Genomic DNA, 19,488 nt, shown 5'->3' on the forward strand with positions numbered 1-19,488 from the left:
TCATGATTGAAAAAAAAAGTATTTCTCGTTTTTTTTATGAGCAAAATATTCGAATACAATATTTTCGAAAAATGCCAGTCCCTACTAAAAACTATTACGAAAATTTTACGTACTCTTTCCTGAACTATACTGAACCCACTCTTGGGTATTGTAAAGAAGGAAAGCATTAAACAATATTGTCATCTTCAATTATTCAAGAAACTTGAAAGCAATAGTTAGAATAACACAAGCTTATTCTACATGCTTAACAGAGCAGACATTTTTTTGTTGTCAGCAACTGTTCTTTGCATGCGACCTTGTTTTACTGTGTGAGTTTTGTCTGTTTTTTTCCTTCCATTAATGGGGTATATGTGACTGTAATGAGCTGCAGGAGGAAGCCGCCTGCTCGGCTGGTCATTGATCACTCCACCCAATGCCTCCATTTCCCAGGGAAACCATTTGTCAAGATGATAATTTGCTCTGTAGCACAGAAGATTGGGCACTAAATAAAAAAACTTTCCTACGGGTTTTTCCCACCCACTAGTCCTGTTTCCTCTAGTTGAAAAGAAGAAAACATTTAGTCCGGTCTAATACAAAAGAAACAATCCATAATAGGGGTGTAACGGATCACAAAATTCACGGTTCGGTTCGATAAGGCACAGTGGTTTCACGGTTCGGTACGTTTTCGATACAGCAAAAAGAAAGAAATGCCAGAGAAATGTCCTTGATTTCTATTTTTATTTATTTATTAAAACTAAAATCATAAAAGTATGATTTTTTTTACATTGAACAATGATGGAACTTTACTTGACCCATCTCTGGGGCGTGTCTTCTTAGCAGCATATAATATAAAATAAACTCCTTTTATTTATTTTTTAAATATATTATAAACAAAGGTTTATTTTATTTTCAGCAATTTTATTCATAATGTCGAAATAATAATTCAAAATCAAAACTATTAAAAAATAAATATTCAGGAGTGAAAATGGCAGCCACCTACTGGTTACAAAGGTAATTTAATGTCTTTTTTATTTTTAAATAACTGAGTTTTCCAACATCTGAAACTTTTAGTTTAATAAATGGGGGCAATCTTTGAAGGATGAACAAATAATGCTTTGTTCATCACATTAAAAATAACATTTAAATATGATAATATTTTAGTTTTGAAGTGCATTTGGCACTCTACAAACACTATTATTTCATTTATACCCAAAATAAATCTGCATTTAAGTCAGACAAAACTTGCACACACTGGGGGAGAGATGTTAAAATGATTAAAATGACCTGTTTTTTCTCTTTTTTTATGGCATTTTATAGTACGCCATTATTGGGGATGACCATAAACAACACAACTAATCGACACATTCCAAGAAAATCGACTAATTAACATAATTGTACAAGTCAAAATGTACAAATGCATTCAAAATGTGCAATATGTTCTCTAGCCAATTTAAAGCAACTGATGTCAAGATGGTTATTATAAAGTATGTAAATGTAATGTAAAGTTTCTCTTCAAACATGTGTTTTTAGCACAGGTGTCATTCATCACATTAACTATAAACAAGTGTCATTAATGTAATGACAACCTTAAAGTATCCAAAATATTAAAAAAAAAAAAAATTTCACTTTTGTTTTAAAGAAAAGTGCTTTTAAAAATATTTGTTGTGCTATAATGGCACTTGATTTGACATTTCACTGTGTGTGTATATTGATATTTATTCATTTTGATTAATATTTGCGACTTAAGTGTCCAAATGCTTTTCGGGGCCACTGGATTCATTTAATATTTTACGTTCAAAACCATATTTTCACTTTAGCACTTTATTTTCACTTTTGTAAACTCAAACTTTGTAAATCAGGGCCTTAGCTTGTGTAGCACGAACAATCAAGTCATCAAGTCTCACAGCTACTTCAGGGGTAAACAATTACAGAAATAAAAATGGAATTCAGCAACACACCACAAGCAAGAATAAATTCACTACAAGCTAGTTTCAAATTCGTTTGACCCAGCTCTTAAAGGTCGCAGTGCTGCAGCCTGTATGTTCGTTCTTTCACAGCACATATTACATTTCATTTTGTCTTTCTTCTAAGGTAAATCTCCCCTTACATAAGCCCTTCACCGTTGCCTAGCCTAGAGCTCTGAGTGCGGTCTGAGAGCAGAGCTTTCATTTGTTATAATCATGTTGACAGAGGCTGACCAATTAAAGGGCCCTGCTCTGATACCGGGCCGTGACACCAACCTGGTGCCGGGTGCAAGAGGCCACGGCGCCAGAGGAAATGTACCCTACGGCCACCTCGCTCAGCTACACATGTTCCACATCAAACGTTGCTAATTAGCAGAAAACCTGGGAGCAGCAACGATTTAAAGGGATAGTTCAACCAAAAATTTTAATTAGCCAATGATTTACTCACTTTTGAAGTGAAGCGATGCGTTTGTATAAGAAAAATATTCATAGTACTGTATGTAACACGTTACAAAGTAAAATTCTAGCTTCCGGCTAACGGCCATACGCAGTCTCCTTGCCCCTAATGCGCAACTTATGCAACTTATGAAGCCAGAAGTAGCGTAGTGCGTCATGGCGTAGTGTAAATATCAGCAGTACGTTGCTTTACTCGCATAAGTTGTGCTTTAGGCTCAAGTCAAATCCGTATGTTCGGTAGGCCGGATTTTTTACTTTATGAAGTTTCAAATATGAATATTTTTCTTACACAAACGCATCGCTTCGCTTCAGAAGGCCTTTTTTAACCCCCCGGTGCCGTGTGGTGCACTTTTGTGATGGATAGATGCACTTTTATGGACTTCAAAACAGAAACAACCATTCAGTAAAATAATATAGCCGATTTAATATAACACTGATTTTATTCGTCTGAAAGACGAATGAAAGATGTCATATACACCTAGGATGACTTGAGGCTGAGTAAGTCATGGGCTAATTTTCATTTTTGGGTGAACTATCACTTTAATACATGTGTGTGTGTATATTAGGTTGTATTTTTTCTGTCACTCGTGTGCATGAACGTTCTTCTCGTTCGGCTTACAAGTCAGTTTGATCCGCATAAAGTGCATTAGTATGCGTACTTGTTTGCAAGGGACTTTGCGTGTGTGTTGGACAGAATGCAACTAAATGACTTTGTGTGTGAGTGTGTGTTCCATTAGCTGGGACAGCTGTAATGAGCTTGGGTTGCAGTGCCAGTGCCAGCAGAAGCTGAGAGCGTTGCCTCCTAATGGGGCCGTGCAGATGCAATCAAAAGCCCAGCCGTGTGCAACTGACTCATCCTCACCATCCGAATCAACACCCTATACATGTTCCTTTTAGTTGTTTACACATATCTGAAGCCCAAATTTCTGTCATATTACACCAGGCAGTCACGTTCTTTCTGACTTCTTCCAGATTTGGCATTTTCCCCAGACACATCATCTCACATGATTGATGATCCTCTATTCACTTGACTTTACAGTGAAATTTCAAACAGACTCCGTGAGCAAGGTTTTCTCGCCGCATCTATGAAAGCGCTTTTATCAGTCTGCTCTTTTATCTGTCTCGGCGATGTGAGTGCCAGGATGCGGAGTGAGAGGGATCCCGGATACTAAAGCCCACATAAAGTGCTCTACAGACTCCACCACCGCTAACTTGTCTACCTCAGCTGGACCGAGCGGTAGGCGCAAAAGGAGGTTCTCACCTAGAACTGTGACAACCCACTGGGCCATACACACTCTCATGCCCTTGAGGGGCTCATGGGAACCGGTTGGTTGGGAGATTGTTGCTCCAGTTTGTACCATGCCTGTATGCGCTTCTGAGTAGTGTGTGGCCCGAAGCTTTAAGCCTCTCAGGACTGATCTGGGATCAGTATTCATGCCGTAAGGCCTCAGAGAGTTCCTCGGCTACCTGCAATCTGGGTCAGTTTACGCATTATTTTACAGATCTTCTCCCAGTGTGGGAGTAGAAATAGACTCTGTACTAACAGAGACATGTAGGTACAAACTCTCTGACACTGTCTTCTGAACATGAACAACTCTTAGGCTACGACTACATTAATCCGGATACGTTTGAAAACGGCGTTTTCGTTTAAAAAAGCTCTCCGTCCACACTAGCGCTTTCCGGCGTTTTTCAAAAGTTTCTCATCAACACGGAAATGCTGGTTACTGTGCATGCGTAAAACCTCACTGAGATGATACAGGCGGAATAAAATATATAGTTATCCCAAAAATCTTTTGACGGGATAATTTTGTTTAGCAAAACATCTCACCATTGTTTGGTCACCATATGTTTGGTCTAAAACACAACTGCTTTCATGTATTGCCGCAAGACAGCAAATGTGAGTACATTTTCTGTCATCTTTGCAGGACTGTGATATGAAGAGTGCGCAAAGTAACATTTTAGCAACAGTGTGAAAGCGAATAGCACATAACAGGTACACAATATTGGTATAAACATAAATATCTATTGGTACAATATGCGTCACATGAATCATCGTTTATAAATACCTCCGTTTTGACAGTCCACACTACAACCCCATTTTCAAATTTATCCAATTTATCAAATGTATCTATTTAGGCCTATATAACTTTTTTAAAGTTCAAAAAAGTTTGTTTTCATTAATAAAAACAAAGAAAAAGAAGCGTTTTCAAACGAAAACGTATCAGTGTGAACATGGCCTTAGAGACATTAGGCTAATACACAACAATAACCGCTGAAACATTACCAGTTCTCATTAATAGCTATTTTTCAGAAAGACTTGCACCTGCCAAGACTCAAAGAGACAAACATCTCAAATTATATTTAGCTATTTTTTTTAAATACCTGACATACATACATACACAAACCTTTCGCTATTCTCTAATGTAGACACTTCATGCACTACCGATGCATCAAAATGAATGACATTATTCTATACAGACAACTTTTATCTAGCTGTATAAATAAAGATAAACAGACATCTGTAGACATCTGACCAAAACTTGCGTTCAAACACAAAAGATAATTAAAGGTAATAGATAACAGTATCAACAGAATGTGACACACAGGGAAACGTGTGACTGCTGTGCACTTTGAAGATGCTGATAATGAGGACCTGGGTATTAATGAGGCTCTTCTCATCTTTTTACACACACACACACACACACACACACACACACACACACACACACACACACACACACACACACACACACACTTAATTGCTGCTGCAGCTGGTGCTTGTTGGGCCCATAGTTTGCTCTAGAGGTTTTTGAGTAATGCTGAAACCATGTTTGGAGTGCAATGCTCGATGACATTCATGCCACATATTCTGACCCACAGTTTGAATATGAGAAATATTTCCATCACATATAGCGATGCATATCAAAAGTAAAATGAAAGAGGGGAATACAGCAAGAAAAACCCCACTGAAAGTGATACAGGAGACGAGAGGAGGGCGGGTAAGCAGAATATAGCCAGAAGATAAGTGGATGAGAAGAATACAAATAGACAAGAGGTGGGGGAGGGAGGAGCTGCTCGCCCTCCCTTTTATCAGAGGAGAGATAAATGTGATTAATCTTGAGATAATAACACTAAAGGCACAAGACTTCTCATTCATCACCACTACAGTTCTTGTAATTACAGGCAAAATAAATTAAACTGAAGAAAGGCTACAGTATAGAAGCTCTTCTAGACAAGGGAACAGGGCAGCAGGGGAGAAGAAAAAATATCTGTGGCCAGATTTAAAAAGAAAAAGAAAAAAAAAAGTGAAGAAACGCACCATAATGATTTTCCTCCCAGATTATTTAGCTATCCAGTCTCGGCTGTCAGGTGATGTGAATTACCACCTATCAGCAGCACACAATCAAGTCCTGTGATACTAAAAGAAATAAATCAGTCTGGAGGCTGAAGCAAGCATGTCTCAATCAGGAGACACTTCATCAACTTCCTGAGCGCACGAGTCGAAATGTACAGCACGTGACCAGAGTGTTGTCCACTAAATCAAAACTCTCAGATAAATCTCACGAAACCTGTCAAGAACATGTTAACGAGTTATGCATCACTCTAAAATCATTGTATAAATCAATTTTTTTTTTTTTTTTTTTGAAAAATACTATTAGGCTACAAGTCTGGTGATCCTAGCCTATAAATCCGGTCAAATTACGCTAATTAAAATCTGGGATGAGAATGTGCTTAATTAATAAATAGTCACATTACACAAAATCTCAATTGTGCTTAACTTAAATACCTAAGCTTTTGGGTAATGGAAAAATCTAGTTGTGATTGTCTGGTGTAAATATGTCCCGGACATGTATTCGTGAGATTCGCCTATCTTTTCTCCCTCGATCTCTACGTGTCAACCGTCTTACGGGACCTAACATCTCCCCACATCCGACGTAAAAAAAACTTATGAACCCACTTACTGGAGGTTTGAGCTGTTCCAGTACACGGCGTGACGGTTGTTCCCGTGGACCGGGCGCAAGTTCGCCCAGGCAAGCGCGAGGAGGTAGAGGGAAACCGCCGCGAGAGCCATTATAATATTCCTGCGTTCACGTGCACCTGCTGTGGTCTCTTCGCCTTCTTCGACTCTCAGTCCCCCAGTCCCACGCAAAACTAACGCTTTTTACAACATTTCTGCGACTCAGCAAGTGGACAGACAGTCACAAAGCGTTTATTTGGCGATAGTGCCGCAGTACGGCTAGTTTGTTCAGTCACAGAGCTTCGCGCTTTCCCGAATGCAACTCCATGGCAGAGAGACGCGCATCCAAGGCATCCTGAGCAGGTCTGTAGGAATTTACTGAAACAAGTAACTGAATAATTCCTTTTGAAACAAAATCCTCCACAAGAGAAGAACAATGGTACGATAAACTGTCGATGGACGGTTGAGACAAAAAGGAGAGTAACTTAGCCTACACGTCTTCAGCGGCAGGTGTCTCTTTGGTTAGGTGACTGGCGTCGACTGAAGAAAAAAAAAAAAACAGAATCAATAAGTGTAAAAAACGATTCTGTCAACTCGCAAAGTCATATTTTACGGTTACTTCCCTCTATGCGTTCACTGTGGGTTTTGTCCAAACACTCACATGATGCCAGTAACAGTAATGGGAAAAGTAAGGCAATAATAAGCCTAGGCGTCCTCACTGACACTCGTTTTTTGCTCCCGCCACATTATATGATTGACAGGTTGCGGTTGCCCGAGTGGCCACGCCCCTGCCACCCACTCATCTAATAAGACCTGTATATTTTTAATGATTTGCAAAAGGTAAATAATTATGATTTGTTTGTTTGTAGAGATGTTTTTTTTATTCATTTGATCATTTGTTGTCCTTTTTTCTAGTCAGAGTTTGGATTTGATATGTGGGCCAATGTTAAATAATGATATCTGAGATGATAAAAGAGTTAAATCTTTGAAAATGTGTGTGTAAAGTGTATCAGTTTCTTAAAAATCCAGAAAAAAAAACATTTTTAAAATATTACCAATATTTCAAAACAAGATTGGTTCACGCTTATCTTTTTAAATAATTGCTATTGCCAAACTACTATTGCCAATTGCTGGCAATTGCTTTTTGTTTTTGTCAAGACTAGCCATGATCAAATTTATCTCTAGAGATTGTTTTTGTTTGCTAGCCACCATTTTATATCTTGCATGTAAATGCAGCTCACCGTCAACGAACGTGTCACGGATTGATGATGTAAAACTCTGGATGAGTCTTCTTGTGTGTGTCCATTTTTATCAAATCTTGACTGACGTACAGACTCTGACATTAAAGGGAACTGTGATCCCACAGTGTGACACGGCTAACAGCGGGGATCATGTTCGTACAGTCTGACAAGCAAAAATTGTAAAGGATTATTATAAAATTAATATCCAGTTGTTGGTTAGAAGAATAAAACTGTTCTTTTAGGAAGATACAAGAAATAAACGGTCATATTTAATTTTTTAACTTTTAATTCAGTTTCCACTGAGAAATAGTATTGTACTCATTAAATATTTGCTTAGTTCTTATTAAATCTCATTTGAATTTGGTGTTGGATCATTGCATGATGTTACAGTGTAATGCCTTGAAAGTCTGTCTGAGCTGTTCACGCTGCATGGGTTATTATCATAAACGCTGTTCTGTTGCCATGAATTGCAAAACAGCAATGCAGGTATGAGAGGTGGCCAAACATCCGCCATGTTGTCATTATCATGTGATCTACAGTTGCGTCGCTTTACCTCCATTCATAAATCCTCTCCCGTGGCCTCATGGGATAGTAAAGTGTCCTTCATATGCACACTACAGAATCTCGGCGGAAGTATTAGGTCATCCGGGGACCTTTCCGCCTATTGTTTTTCGAATACTATGTATTCGGACATACTACTCTGTTGGCGTACTGTAGTAGGGAAGTATTACATTTCGGACGCGGCATTCGTTTTTTTTAGTTAAATAACTACATCATCTTGGTATTTGAAGTGCACATCTTATTGTTGGAATTTTCAGTGTGTACTCAAACTATTTATACTACAAAATGACATAGAATAGTGCATAAGTATGCAAATTGGGACATACCTACTGCCTAAGAATTACGATGCGTCCGAAATCGAATACTTCCCAACTACATAGCATGCGAAAAACAGTACGCCAACAGAGTAGCATGTCCGAAAGTATTTAAAAAAAAAATAGCCGAAAAGACCTACAGTACTACTTCCGCCGAGATTCTGTAGTGTGTATACGATGGACACTTTACTATCCCATGAGGCCACGGGAGAGGATTTATGAATGGAGCTAAAGCAACGCAACTGACGCTGGTAGGTCACATGATAATGACAACATGGCTGATGTATACATTCATACTACACACAACGATCGCAAAGTACAAATTCAGTGTTGTACCTACTCAGACAGTTGGTGCGTCATGTGATATATATGATATCTATCATGCGAGTACGCGATTTCGGACGCACCGTGTGACTGACTTGGAAGCATAAGCCTACCACACATTTAGATTGAAAAGTTACAGCCATCATATGTCAATTCAATTTCCGTGCATGTGGTGTCTACACCTCTAGGTTAATACATTTGAAAATGGACCAATGAGGTTTGACTAATTGGTCTCTCCTCTTTCCCTCATCTTGTATGATGGCCTATTGTCATTCCCAGCATCACTCTTTCCCTCTCTGCCTTTCTTTCTTCCCTGTGTTCTCCCTCTTTCAATCCCTGCTCCCCTTCTCTGTTGTTTTTGTCAGGGATGTTGCCTCTCTTGTGTCCCCTCCAGGCATGTTGCTGTGGTGACGGCAGTAAAGGGGATGAGAGAGAAGGAGAACCATCACTTCTTTAACTCGCTGCATCTACCGTCCTTGCACTTGTCTGTGCATAGTATGCCATGTCAATTGCTTCTATTGTCAATCACGTTCTTTTTTTTTTCTCCCTCCAGAGTCCATTTCTCATCCAGTATTAAACTGTTTCACTTGCCGTAGCCCATCTATTTGTGTCTCGAGACGCTCACATTATCTTCCTGTCCCAAAATCAAAGTTTCTCCGAAACTCCGTCAAAGACACGTGTGTTTGAGGAACATCTGCTCTGAACCTTCAAACGTTTTTGCTTCTGTTGATAATAATAAGTAAGCTGTCCTTTAGCATTATTTTTGCATTGTGCATGTCTTTTGTGCATCTTCTATATTCAGATATGTTTGTCTCGGGTTTTGAGTGATGGCGATGTGCTGATGTGCACATTGTGGCTCAGGCGTTGCTAGGCAGCGGGAGACATTAGTAAAACTAGGCTGTTTCTGTTTGCTTTCGCGTGTTGGTTGTGATTAATTCATGAGTAGCCCTGCTATGGGCACATTGATTATCCAGATAATCCATTATCATCAATGTGACTTGCTGCAGTCATGTATCCTTGTTTAGTGTTTAATTGCTTTTCCCAAGGTTTTTATTCACGGGGCATGCGAGATCACACGGAGACGGGTGCGTTCTGTTCTCTGTTCTCCTCCCCCTCCGTTACCCGTCCCTCATCCATCTCGTTTTCCACGTCAACTAATTCATTCATCCTTTCGTATTCTCTCCGTCTGCTGTCACACCATTCATCTGAATGTTTCAATCTCAGTCACATATTTTATTTGCGTCTTCTATTATTGCAGTGATTTATTTATCGTTACAATCTCAAGTTTGTATATGCAGCAGACTCAAATGACGAACAAAGCAATATTACTTTCAGTCAGTGCAAGAGAGTTTGCCTAAAATAGCACTTTATTATTCTGTGTTTGCTATTAAGAGCTTATTTTCTTGTAAAACTTCGACAGTAGATTAAATATGAAAATAACTTTTCTTTGAACTTGTTGTGTATTGATGTTTCATTAGATGATAATGATGCTCACAGATGTTTTTTTTAACACATTTAAAAAAAGAAAATTCCAAATGGGGAATATTAATTTCTCGTTAATTATGACACATACCGAAAGTTTGGAAACACTTATAGGCAAATGTGGGGTTTGGCCTGTGTCTGAGCACCAAAAAAACGTTTTTTTTTTTTTTTTTTTTCAAATTGTACTGAAAAATTTTTATGTGCTTTATAAATAAACTTGAACTTGAACTAATTGTATAATGTCATGGCACTGGCATGATAAGGGACAACACAAACTATGAAATCACATTTTATAAAAAAAATAAAATAATAATAATTATATCAGCACATAGAAAAATGTGCTGATATAATTATCGGTGTTCTAATTGGTTCTGTCAATCAATCAGTAAAACTATAAAGGTGTGCTGACCCAATGAACTTGAAAAATGTAATCCAGTAATCAGTCTGACCGTGATGTGTATACATTGCTGGTCTTCAATATTAGTTACTTCAAGGCATTAATGCCAAATGATTAAGAAGGATTGATGTTACTATTGTCCAAAACCCTTGATTGTTTCCAAATTTTGGGCACTGGTTGTCTAGATTGAGTTCTCAATTTGGGGATTTTGCAGCCATAACACAGCAAAAGTATGCCATAATTACAGGATTCATTATCTTAGTGGTCTCTGAGCTGGGCTAGAGAGCTGTCCATGGTCCTGAAGTGTGCTTTATTTGTCCGTGGTGCTATACTTTGCGTTGGCCTTTGAAAGATGCTTTTTTAGTTTGCAGAAATAGTAAGATGGCTATTCAATACAGCTGAAATGCTATAGACAAAAGGCTGTCTTCTCTCGTTCATGTTCAGGGTTACATAAGTATATTAAACTGAACTGACAGTGCTACTTTACTTTCTCTCTCTTTCTACTGTGGCCATTTTTTAACCACTTTCTCACCCAACCCGGCCTGATATGAATTAGCAAATGTCTGCTAATGATCGTGTATATCTAAGCGTGTAAATTCACACATTAAGTACAAGTGTGAGTATGTGTACTTTTGAGTAAGTAAGGCAGGCCTGAACTCCAGGTGGGCCTCTACTGTTTGTACCCTTGAGCAGCTACTTAACCTGATTCGCTCCAGTGCCTTCCCAGCTGTACTAATGGCTAATGTGATTGTAGAAACAGAGGCCTTGGATAAAGGCATCTGCCAGGCAAATCGCTGGCAATATTGTGCAGTGTCACGACTTAAAGGCTGATTTAGAGCGTAGAACGAAGGATGAAGAAAGGAGACGGAGAAAAAGAAAGATGTAGCGAGACATTAAAAATTGAATTACAAAGATGGATGACAAAGGAGAGTGAAAGGAGAGGTGAAGGAATAGACATCTGTAAAAGCAAATAAGATAAAGAAGAATAAGAAAAGCAACCAGAATGAAAGTCAGTCTTTGGCAGGCCGCTAAGATTATTCAGTACGAGATGACTGAGGCAGGTTTGCAAAAAGCTCACTCAAAGTGGATGATGATGCAGTGCAATGGGATATATTTTTTCAATGATCAGAAGGTTCCAGTGCATAAGCTGACAAGGCCAAGAATAAATGCACTTTCAAAGACTTGATATTGAAGATTGTGGGGAGAGCAAAGAGACATAAACGGCCAGTGTAAGGCTGTGAAGAGGTGTGGAGTGTTTTTTATAGCTTTCCAGAGAGACTGAAGGACACACGAATACAGCCTCATTAATTGAAAGGTTCTTTAATACTTTTAAAGAGCATGTATGGAGGCTGTATAATATTGCTTCCTCTACCACAGTCAAATTTGCATGCCATATTTTCCAGACAAAAAGTTTCACCTGTTGAAATAGCTTTGCAACTCTTTCTAATTTTGATTGACTGTAATTCAGTTGAGTATGTTCATGAGTAGGCTATGATATCAAAACTGTCTAGAAAGCAATGTTAGAAATGTGTGCATTTTGGAATCGATCAACATTAAAGTCACCTTTTAATTTTTTTATTGAATATTTACCATTTACCAATATTACAGTTTATTGTAAATGTCCTTTATGTTGAGTGTTTATGCGTCCTCATAATCTTTACTCAAAAACATTGACTTCCTCCCCAGAATAATTCCTTCCCTCCCCGCAACCTGTCACTCACATGATATCACAGCAATGATCAAATGACAAAGATCTAGTAAATTCCTGATGGATAAAATCAAGTCCAACCCTACATAGGCTGCGTTTACACTTGGCATTAACATGCGATCACCATGATCCGATCAAGCAGATCGGATCATTAGCCAATCAGGACACGTTTACATTTGTTCATATTAAGTAGCCTCTGCATCTGGATAACCGATCGGATTTCTGTTTTTGCATAATATTTAAGTTAGTTCTGTAGCACGACGCCAAATTAAGAGTAAGATGATACAAATTAAGCAATGTCCCAATTGCTTTCACTCACTCACTTTACTTTCCTGTGCAATCTCCAGTCTTAGATCAAATTACGTTTTTTGAATGAAGGAATACTTCCAGAGTTGATCATACAAAAACAATTGCCACATCATCGATCATCGGGGTTTAAGGTTATAGCGTGCAATGACTATGTGGGAGATTAATAAACATGCTGAAACAATAAAAACATTCAACATTTAACACATTAAAAAATAAATAAAAAGTTTATTCCCTTTATTCCTCTGGTAAAGCAGCGCACGCTCTTCATTAAGATCTCATGACTCACAGCTGTGATTGTACAGGCGATCGCCTCGTTCAGATAATGTTGCACAATTAAAATGAAAAATGACAGTCTAAATAAACTGTTTTAAATACTGACGTTTATTGTAAGGTTCAAATAAGTTTAATTTGTCTAAACTGCGTCTGGCCATTATTTTCTGACAGCCACGTGGGGAGACTGGACGGGGATTTATATGACGTCCACCTGTGAACGCAGACACGATGGCTGGATTGCGTTTACATTACACTGAGATCTGATCACAATGCGTCCTCGACTACCTCTGGACCAGGAATGACCAAAAACATTCCGATCAGAAACGCGTTTACACTCGTCTTTTAAATGTGTATGTGGAAAACATCTGGATACAGGTCGCATGTTAATGCCAAGTGTAAACGCAGCCATATTTTTCCGTTTGAGAAGCTGTCTCACTCAGATATACATCACTGGCCACTTTATTAGGTACACCTGTTCAACTGCTTGTTAATCCAAATATCTAATCAGCCAATCACATGGCAGCAACTCAATGCATTTAGGCATGTCGAGATGGTCAAGGCGATCTGCTGAAGTTTAACTGAGCATCAGAATGGGGAAGGAAAGTAATTTAAGTGACTTTGAATGTGACATGGTTGCCGGTGCCAGACGGGCTGGTTTGAGTTTTTCAGAAACTCCTGATCTTCTGGGATTTTCACGCACAACCATCTCTAGGGTTTACGGAGAATGGTCGGAAAAAGAGAAAAAAATCCAGTGAGTGGCTGTTCTGTGGGCGACAATGCCTTGTTGGTGCCAGAGGTCAGAGGAGAATGGCCAGACTGGTTCGAGCTGATAAAGACAACAGTAACCCAATAACCAGTCGTTACGACCGAGGTTTGTAGAAGAGCATCACTGAACGTGCAACACGTCAAACCTTGAAGCAGACGGGCTACAGCAGTAGAAGAACACACCGGTGTCTCTCCTGCCAGCTAAGAACTGGAAAATGAGGCTACAATTCACACGGGCTCACCAAAATTGGACAATTGAAGACTGGAAAACCGTTGCCTGGTCTGATGGGTATTGATTTCTGCTGCAACATTCAGTAGGGTCAGAATTTGACGTAAACAACATGAAAGCATGATTTACCCTGCCTTGTATCAATATTTCAGGCTTGTGGTGGTGTAATAACATGGGGGATATTTTCTTGGCACACTTTGGGCCCCTTAGTACCAATTGAGCATAATTTAAATATTGTTGAGTATTGTTGCTGACCGTGTCCATCCATGGCCTCATCCAGCAGGATAACACACCATGCCACAAAGCTCAAATCATCTCAAACTGGTTTCTTGAACATGACAATAAGTTCACTAAACTCAAATGGCCTCCAGATCTCAATCCAATAGAGAACCTTTGGGATGTGGTGCAACGGGACATTCACATCTTGGCACATCCATTGAAGACAACAAGTCATGTCAAAATGGGCCAACATTTCTGAAGAATGTTTCCAGCACCTTGTTGAATCTATGCCATGAAGAATTAAGTCTGTACATAATCAAGTTGCCGGATACATCACAATAGGGAAGAAAAGACGATCGCAACTTCCATTTCATGCGACTTTAATTTAAAAAAATAATAATTAATTGATCTTGTGCTTCCATGTGTATTTTTTGCAAACAAAATGTTTGGTTTGCTGTGATGCATTTTACATTGTTGTTGCAAAGTCTGTTGATGTATTTTAGTACAATTCATAAAAATGACTAGTGGCCATGAAAGCATCAGTAATATTGTAAGCATGTTTCAGCAAATTCAAGTTTTTTTGTTTGTTTACCGTATATAATGCTTATACACATACAGCCTATATATAGTATATCAGTCTTAATTGACTGAATTTGTCACAATATCATTTGACTTTAATCAATTTCATGACTGCCCCATCTCATCTGTTTTGTATTTATTTGAAATAGTTTATTGATGTCTTGTTCCTTTTTCATTCTCTGCACTGATAGTTGCAACATTGACTTATTTAGTCAAATATGACTTATTTAGCCAATTAGTGCATATATTATTCGTGTTTGCCCTAGTATTTTGACAGGTCTTGAAAGTGTCACCTGGTGTTAGACATGTAACACTTGGCAGGTATTATGACCAATCTGGAAATAATTGGTTGTAGATATTATTTTGTAACACTTTTGCTGCATTTCATTGAATTTCTAAGACTATTGTTACAGGCTCCAAGTAAGAAACACTTCAAATCTGCTTTTTTTTATGTAGTTCACATGGGGCCGTATCTTCTCCCCAGCTTCTCTCTTAAGCCAGAAGATTTCATTGTGTACAGCATAGCAAATGCACAATCAACATACGGGTCAATAAATGGCCACGTACCAGCCGTCTCTACTGACCAAGCAGCAACGGGCCCGATCGATTAAGGAAGTAATTAAGTAAGACTCCCAATGAATCCATGGGTGGTCATCCCTTGTTTTGTTGTTCCTGGTATGTCTTTGTCTTTCTCCTCACTTCTTTCATTATCACTTACACCGAGTTTGCTCATTTTGCCTGCTCTGATAAGATAAGCAGAGTAGTCCTAAAGGATTTAGACGTTTGAGTCCGGCCTCATCTCAGACATTAGCCTGGCATGACTTTGCTGAGCTGTTCAGCGTTTAGTCTGCGATGAGTTTGAGGGTGACTGATGACTTGCTCTGATTGATAAGGTCGTGCTAATGTACTACAACGCACTAACGCTGATTTGTCTGCTCAGGAAGAAGTGAACACTCGAAGGAAAATGTCCTCAGCTGATGTTGGACCACAAATTGTTCTGCCAACTTGACAGAATCACTTAGGGTACATTTTCACGACAATGATGTGCTAAACACGGAAATGTTTTTCCTTCACGTTTTTCACATACAGTTGAACGATCCACAAAAACTACAAAAAATGCTGTATTATGCCATGCCAGTAGTTGGCAATGTCACTGTAAAGAAACACTACGTGCCTATAGACTGAACACGTAATACACATGTGCATGACGTCTCTGTTTTCACAAATTTGTGTTTTTGTGGCTTACACAGAGATTAACGGTATCATATTCAAAAATATGCACGTTGAAACTTTTTTTTAAATGTTTGTGTTTTCAAGGCGCCAAAATTCCTTTGTCGTGTAAATGAACGCCCAAAACGCATAAAAGGTTTTCTGTTTATAGTTGAGAACGGTGTAAATGCCCCCTTAATTTAAAGTGATCTTCTCTAATTTTTAAATGGAAATTTGTAGTTTAAAATTTTATTTAGAGCAGCACAATAACTAAAGTTGCAACTAAACTGCTCTCTGCATGTCTTCTGTTCTTGGGCCTTCAAAATTATTGCTGTAGTTGACATAATTTATTTTTCTACACTTTTAAAAATACTTTTAGTATATTTTATAAAATCTGAACCAATCTTTGAACAAATTATATATCTGTCATAATAAAATGATTATTAATAATATGTAATGGTAAAATAATGATTAATCAAATAATAATAATATATTGTAATATAAGTTCAATGAGGTTCAATGTGATATATAATACGAACAAAACGCTAGTATGGCAGGGCAAATATTTTTTTTCTCAGTTTTTTTATTTTTATTTGCCCTTCCAATTTTACTGGCCACATCATGATTTTTATTTAATTTAATTTGTATTGATTTTTAGTGATGATTTTTGTTTTGTATTATTAATTAATGTACAGTATTATTATTTATTGTTTGCTAGATGTATTTATATTTTATTCATAAGATTTTAAGTTTTCTTTTATGTTTATCTAAAATGTAGAACAAATTATAGAGCTATAATGTCACTCCTTTAATTCATAAACATACTTGCTCATAAACATTGCTGAAAATGATACAAAATATTACTGATGCTTTTGAAGTTTTCAACACATTCTTACTGATCCTTTTAGGACTACAAATCATTTGTACAAATCAACATCATATGTTATATGTTATAGTCATATATGTTAGTCAGGAAAAAAACAATATCTTAGTGACAAATCAGCAGAATTTCCAACAACAATATAGAATGCATCACAGAAAACCAAACATATATGTGCAAGGCATAAAATCGATGTGCAAGATCAATGAATGTAACATTTTCTGTGACAAATCTCTCACGCTGGACCCAGGCCAGCTAGTGGACCATCCTTAATGACCTCTGAATATATGTTATACCGACAACATCTAACCTTATAAACTTATTTTCGTATTTCATATTTTCAATGAAATGGAATAAAGTCTTTAAAAACTTTTAAACCTTGTTTTCATATTCAGTGTTTCTAAGAAATTGCCGGACAGCACAGTGGGCTTTTGAACTCTTTAGCTTCAGCTTCAAAGCTTCAGTTGACCTTAACCAATAGTGCTCTCCTATTGTTTGCCCCCTCCTTCATATTTCACTATGGTGGATATTTTTTGCCTTCAGAATAAATGTTATGCCAAAGGTTCAGGATAAAATAATGGTGCGGTTGACCTTTTTCCCCTGGTTTGGATGGATGGAGGGAGAAGGGAGGGAGTTAAAGACTCCTGCGTAAGAGGCAGAGGGAACACAACGGATCAACAGAACCCTGAGGGAGAATATAGATGAAATGTCACATGGGCTATCAGAGAGAGGGCCCACTTTATGTGGAAGATGTGTTCCCTCAGACACAATACTTTTTTTTCTTTCTTTTCATAAGTCTGGGCGATGATATTAGTGTCTGTGGTTTGGGTGAACTAGAAACCTCATTTATTCGGTTGATGCGTGTGGTCATCTGGGTGTGTTTTCAAGAATTACACTGTTACACCGAGACATTGTGCGGAGGGCAACTTGTCCGCCCTTACTGAAAGGAGAAGGAGAATTCAATAGGTGCTGATTGAGGTGGGCATAGCAGGTTGCCCCCTACTGACTCAATCAGTGTGGGTGTGTGTGCGTGAGCTTGTGCTGCACACTGCAGGGTCACCAGCCTGTATATTTGTGTAACACCTCATTATCGACAAGCTACGACAGCTTTTTGGGCCTATTGTGGTTTGCAGCCAATATGATATGTCATTCACAACCCGTTTTGCTTCTGTCAGTCTGCAAATAAGTCTTACTTTATATTTATAGTGAGTTCTCAAATATTGATTCCAAGATGCACAGATTCGAGCACATGTCAAATGTATAAATGAAGTAAAATCTACTTAACTTTCGACTTAATGCAGTTGCTCCCAGTCTGTATCTGGACATGAATAATTAATAAGGTTGCGCATTTTCAGCGTTTGCCGGTTTTATTTGCACTGGTGCTATTGTTAATGTTGCTGTCAAGTTTGGTAACTTGTTTTGTGATGCATTAATTTATTTTTTTACTGAAATTATCCAGTGACTGTTACTGTTATTTTGTTTTGTGCACAAAGTATAGGTTTCCCGAACTTAGCCTATATTACAAGGTCATGTTGTTTCACAGATGAAACAACATGCATTCAACTCGCCACATAATTGGGGTGTAATGTATAAAATGTGTCTTTATGAAAATACAGCCCTGGTATGTTAATATGAAATAATTTTCTGTATTGGTTTTTCACAGGCGATTTTATGGGGATGTGCATTGGATTGTGTTTTAGGGTTGAAGGGTATGTCCATAAATGTAAAAGGTAATGGTAATTGTCTGCATTAGAAGAGATTATCAAGTTTTTTTTTCCAGCATATGTGAGTGTTAATGTTTCTAGGTTATTTAAAATGCAATTGCATCAGATTTGCAGGAAACCTTATCCTGAGAACTTAAACGTTTTAAGTTGCATTTAATCACTCACTTTGTTGAATACCAAATTTAAGTATATTTTACTAAATTTTATACAAAAAAAAAAAACTGCAAAAGGAAATTTTTTAATATATTTATACATTTTTGTTCAGGAAGACAAGGACCAGGAATTAAGGTCAATTTTGGTTGTTATGTTGACTTTAAGATGCCCCCCCAAGGAGAATTATAGTTTGATTTATCTAGCACACAAATGTTTAACTGCACTTTATGAGAATTGGATCTCACTCCGTTCCAGAAGGTTCCTTAAGCTTCCTGGTATTTTTAGCAAACCTTAGAGACTGACGACCACCTCAGGAGTTTTCTGTGGCTGGCACGTCCACCGGTGAGGTAAGTAGTGGACCAATCATGGATTCTGTTGTTGAGCTTTGGTGCAGGAGGGTCAGTGTATCAGTCTGTCGCGTCTCATACCTCTGCACTGTCGGGGCCTAAAGGAGGAGAATGACCCAATTAGCTGTCTGAATAATTGCCTGAAAGTCTGCATGAGGTCTAGCTGGGTCAGTTGTGTGTGTGGCTAGTTAAAAGTCTGAAAGAAGTTAATCTCTTATCATCATAAAACCTTATATAATCACTATTACTTATATACTGTAGTCTTGGTTTGGAGTTCAGTAAAGTTCAAGTAAGCACACAGCACACAAATATTGGGTAAAATAGTCAATTTGTAATAGATTAAACTATTTTTCTATTCAAATGTTTTGGTAATTTAATTATATTCATAATCAACCATCATCTTAATGGAGGAGACTG

General features: G+C 38.0%; 1 protein-coding gene and 1 long non-coding RNA gene across 2 annotated transcripts in view; one reads left to right on the plus strand and one right to left on the minus strand.

Annotated features, from left to right (window-relative positions):
- Positions 1–6,675, minus strand: part of efna3a (ephrin-A3a) — a 93,739-nt gene extending 87,064 nt beyond the window's left edge. The window contains exon 1 of the mRNA XM_079590103.1: positions 6,362–6,675. Within this exon, the coding sequence (XP_079446229.1) occupies positions 6,362–6,471 (110 nt within the window). The 5' untranslated portion in view covers positions 6,472–6,675. The remainder of the gene's footprint in view (positions 1–6,361) is intronic.
- Positions 6,676–7,186: 511 nt separating this feature from the next.
- LOC306987234 overlaps positions 7,187–19,488 on the plus strand; it is a 48,338-nt gene continuing 36,036 nt past the window's right edge. The window contains exon 1 of the long non-coding RNA XR_013795116.1: positions 7,187–7,197. This is a non-coding gene — a long non-coding RNA (uncharacterized lncRNA). The remainder of the gene's footprint in view (positions 7,198–19,488) is intronic.

This window comes from Phoxinus phoxinus (assembly GCF_949152265.1).
Source record: "Phoxinus phoxinus genome assembly, chromosome: 19".
Lineage (NCBI taxonomy): Eukaryota > Metazoa > Chordata > Actinopteri > Cypriniformes > Leuciscidae > Phoxinus > Phoxinus phoxinus.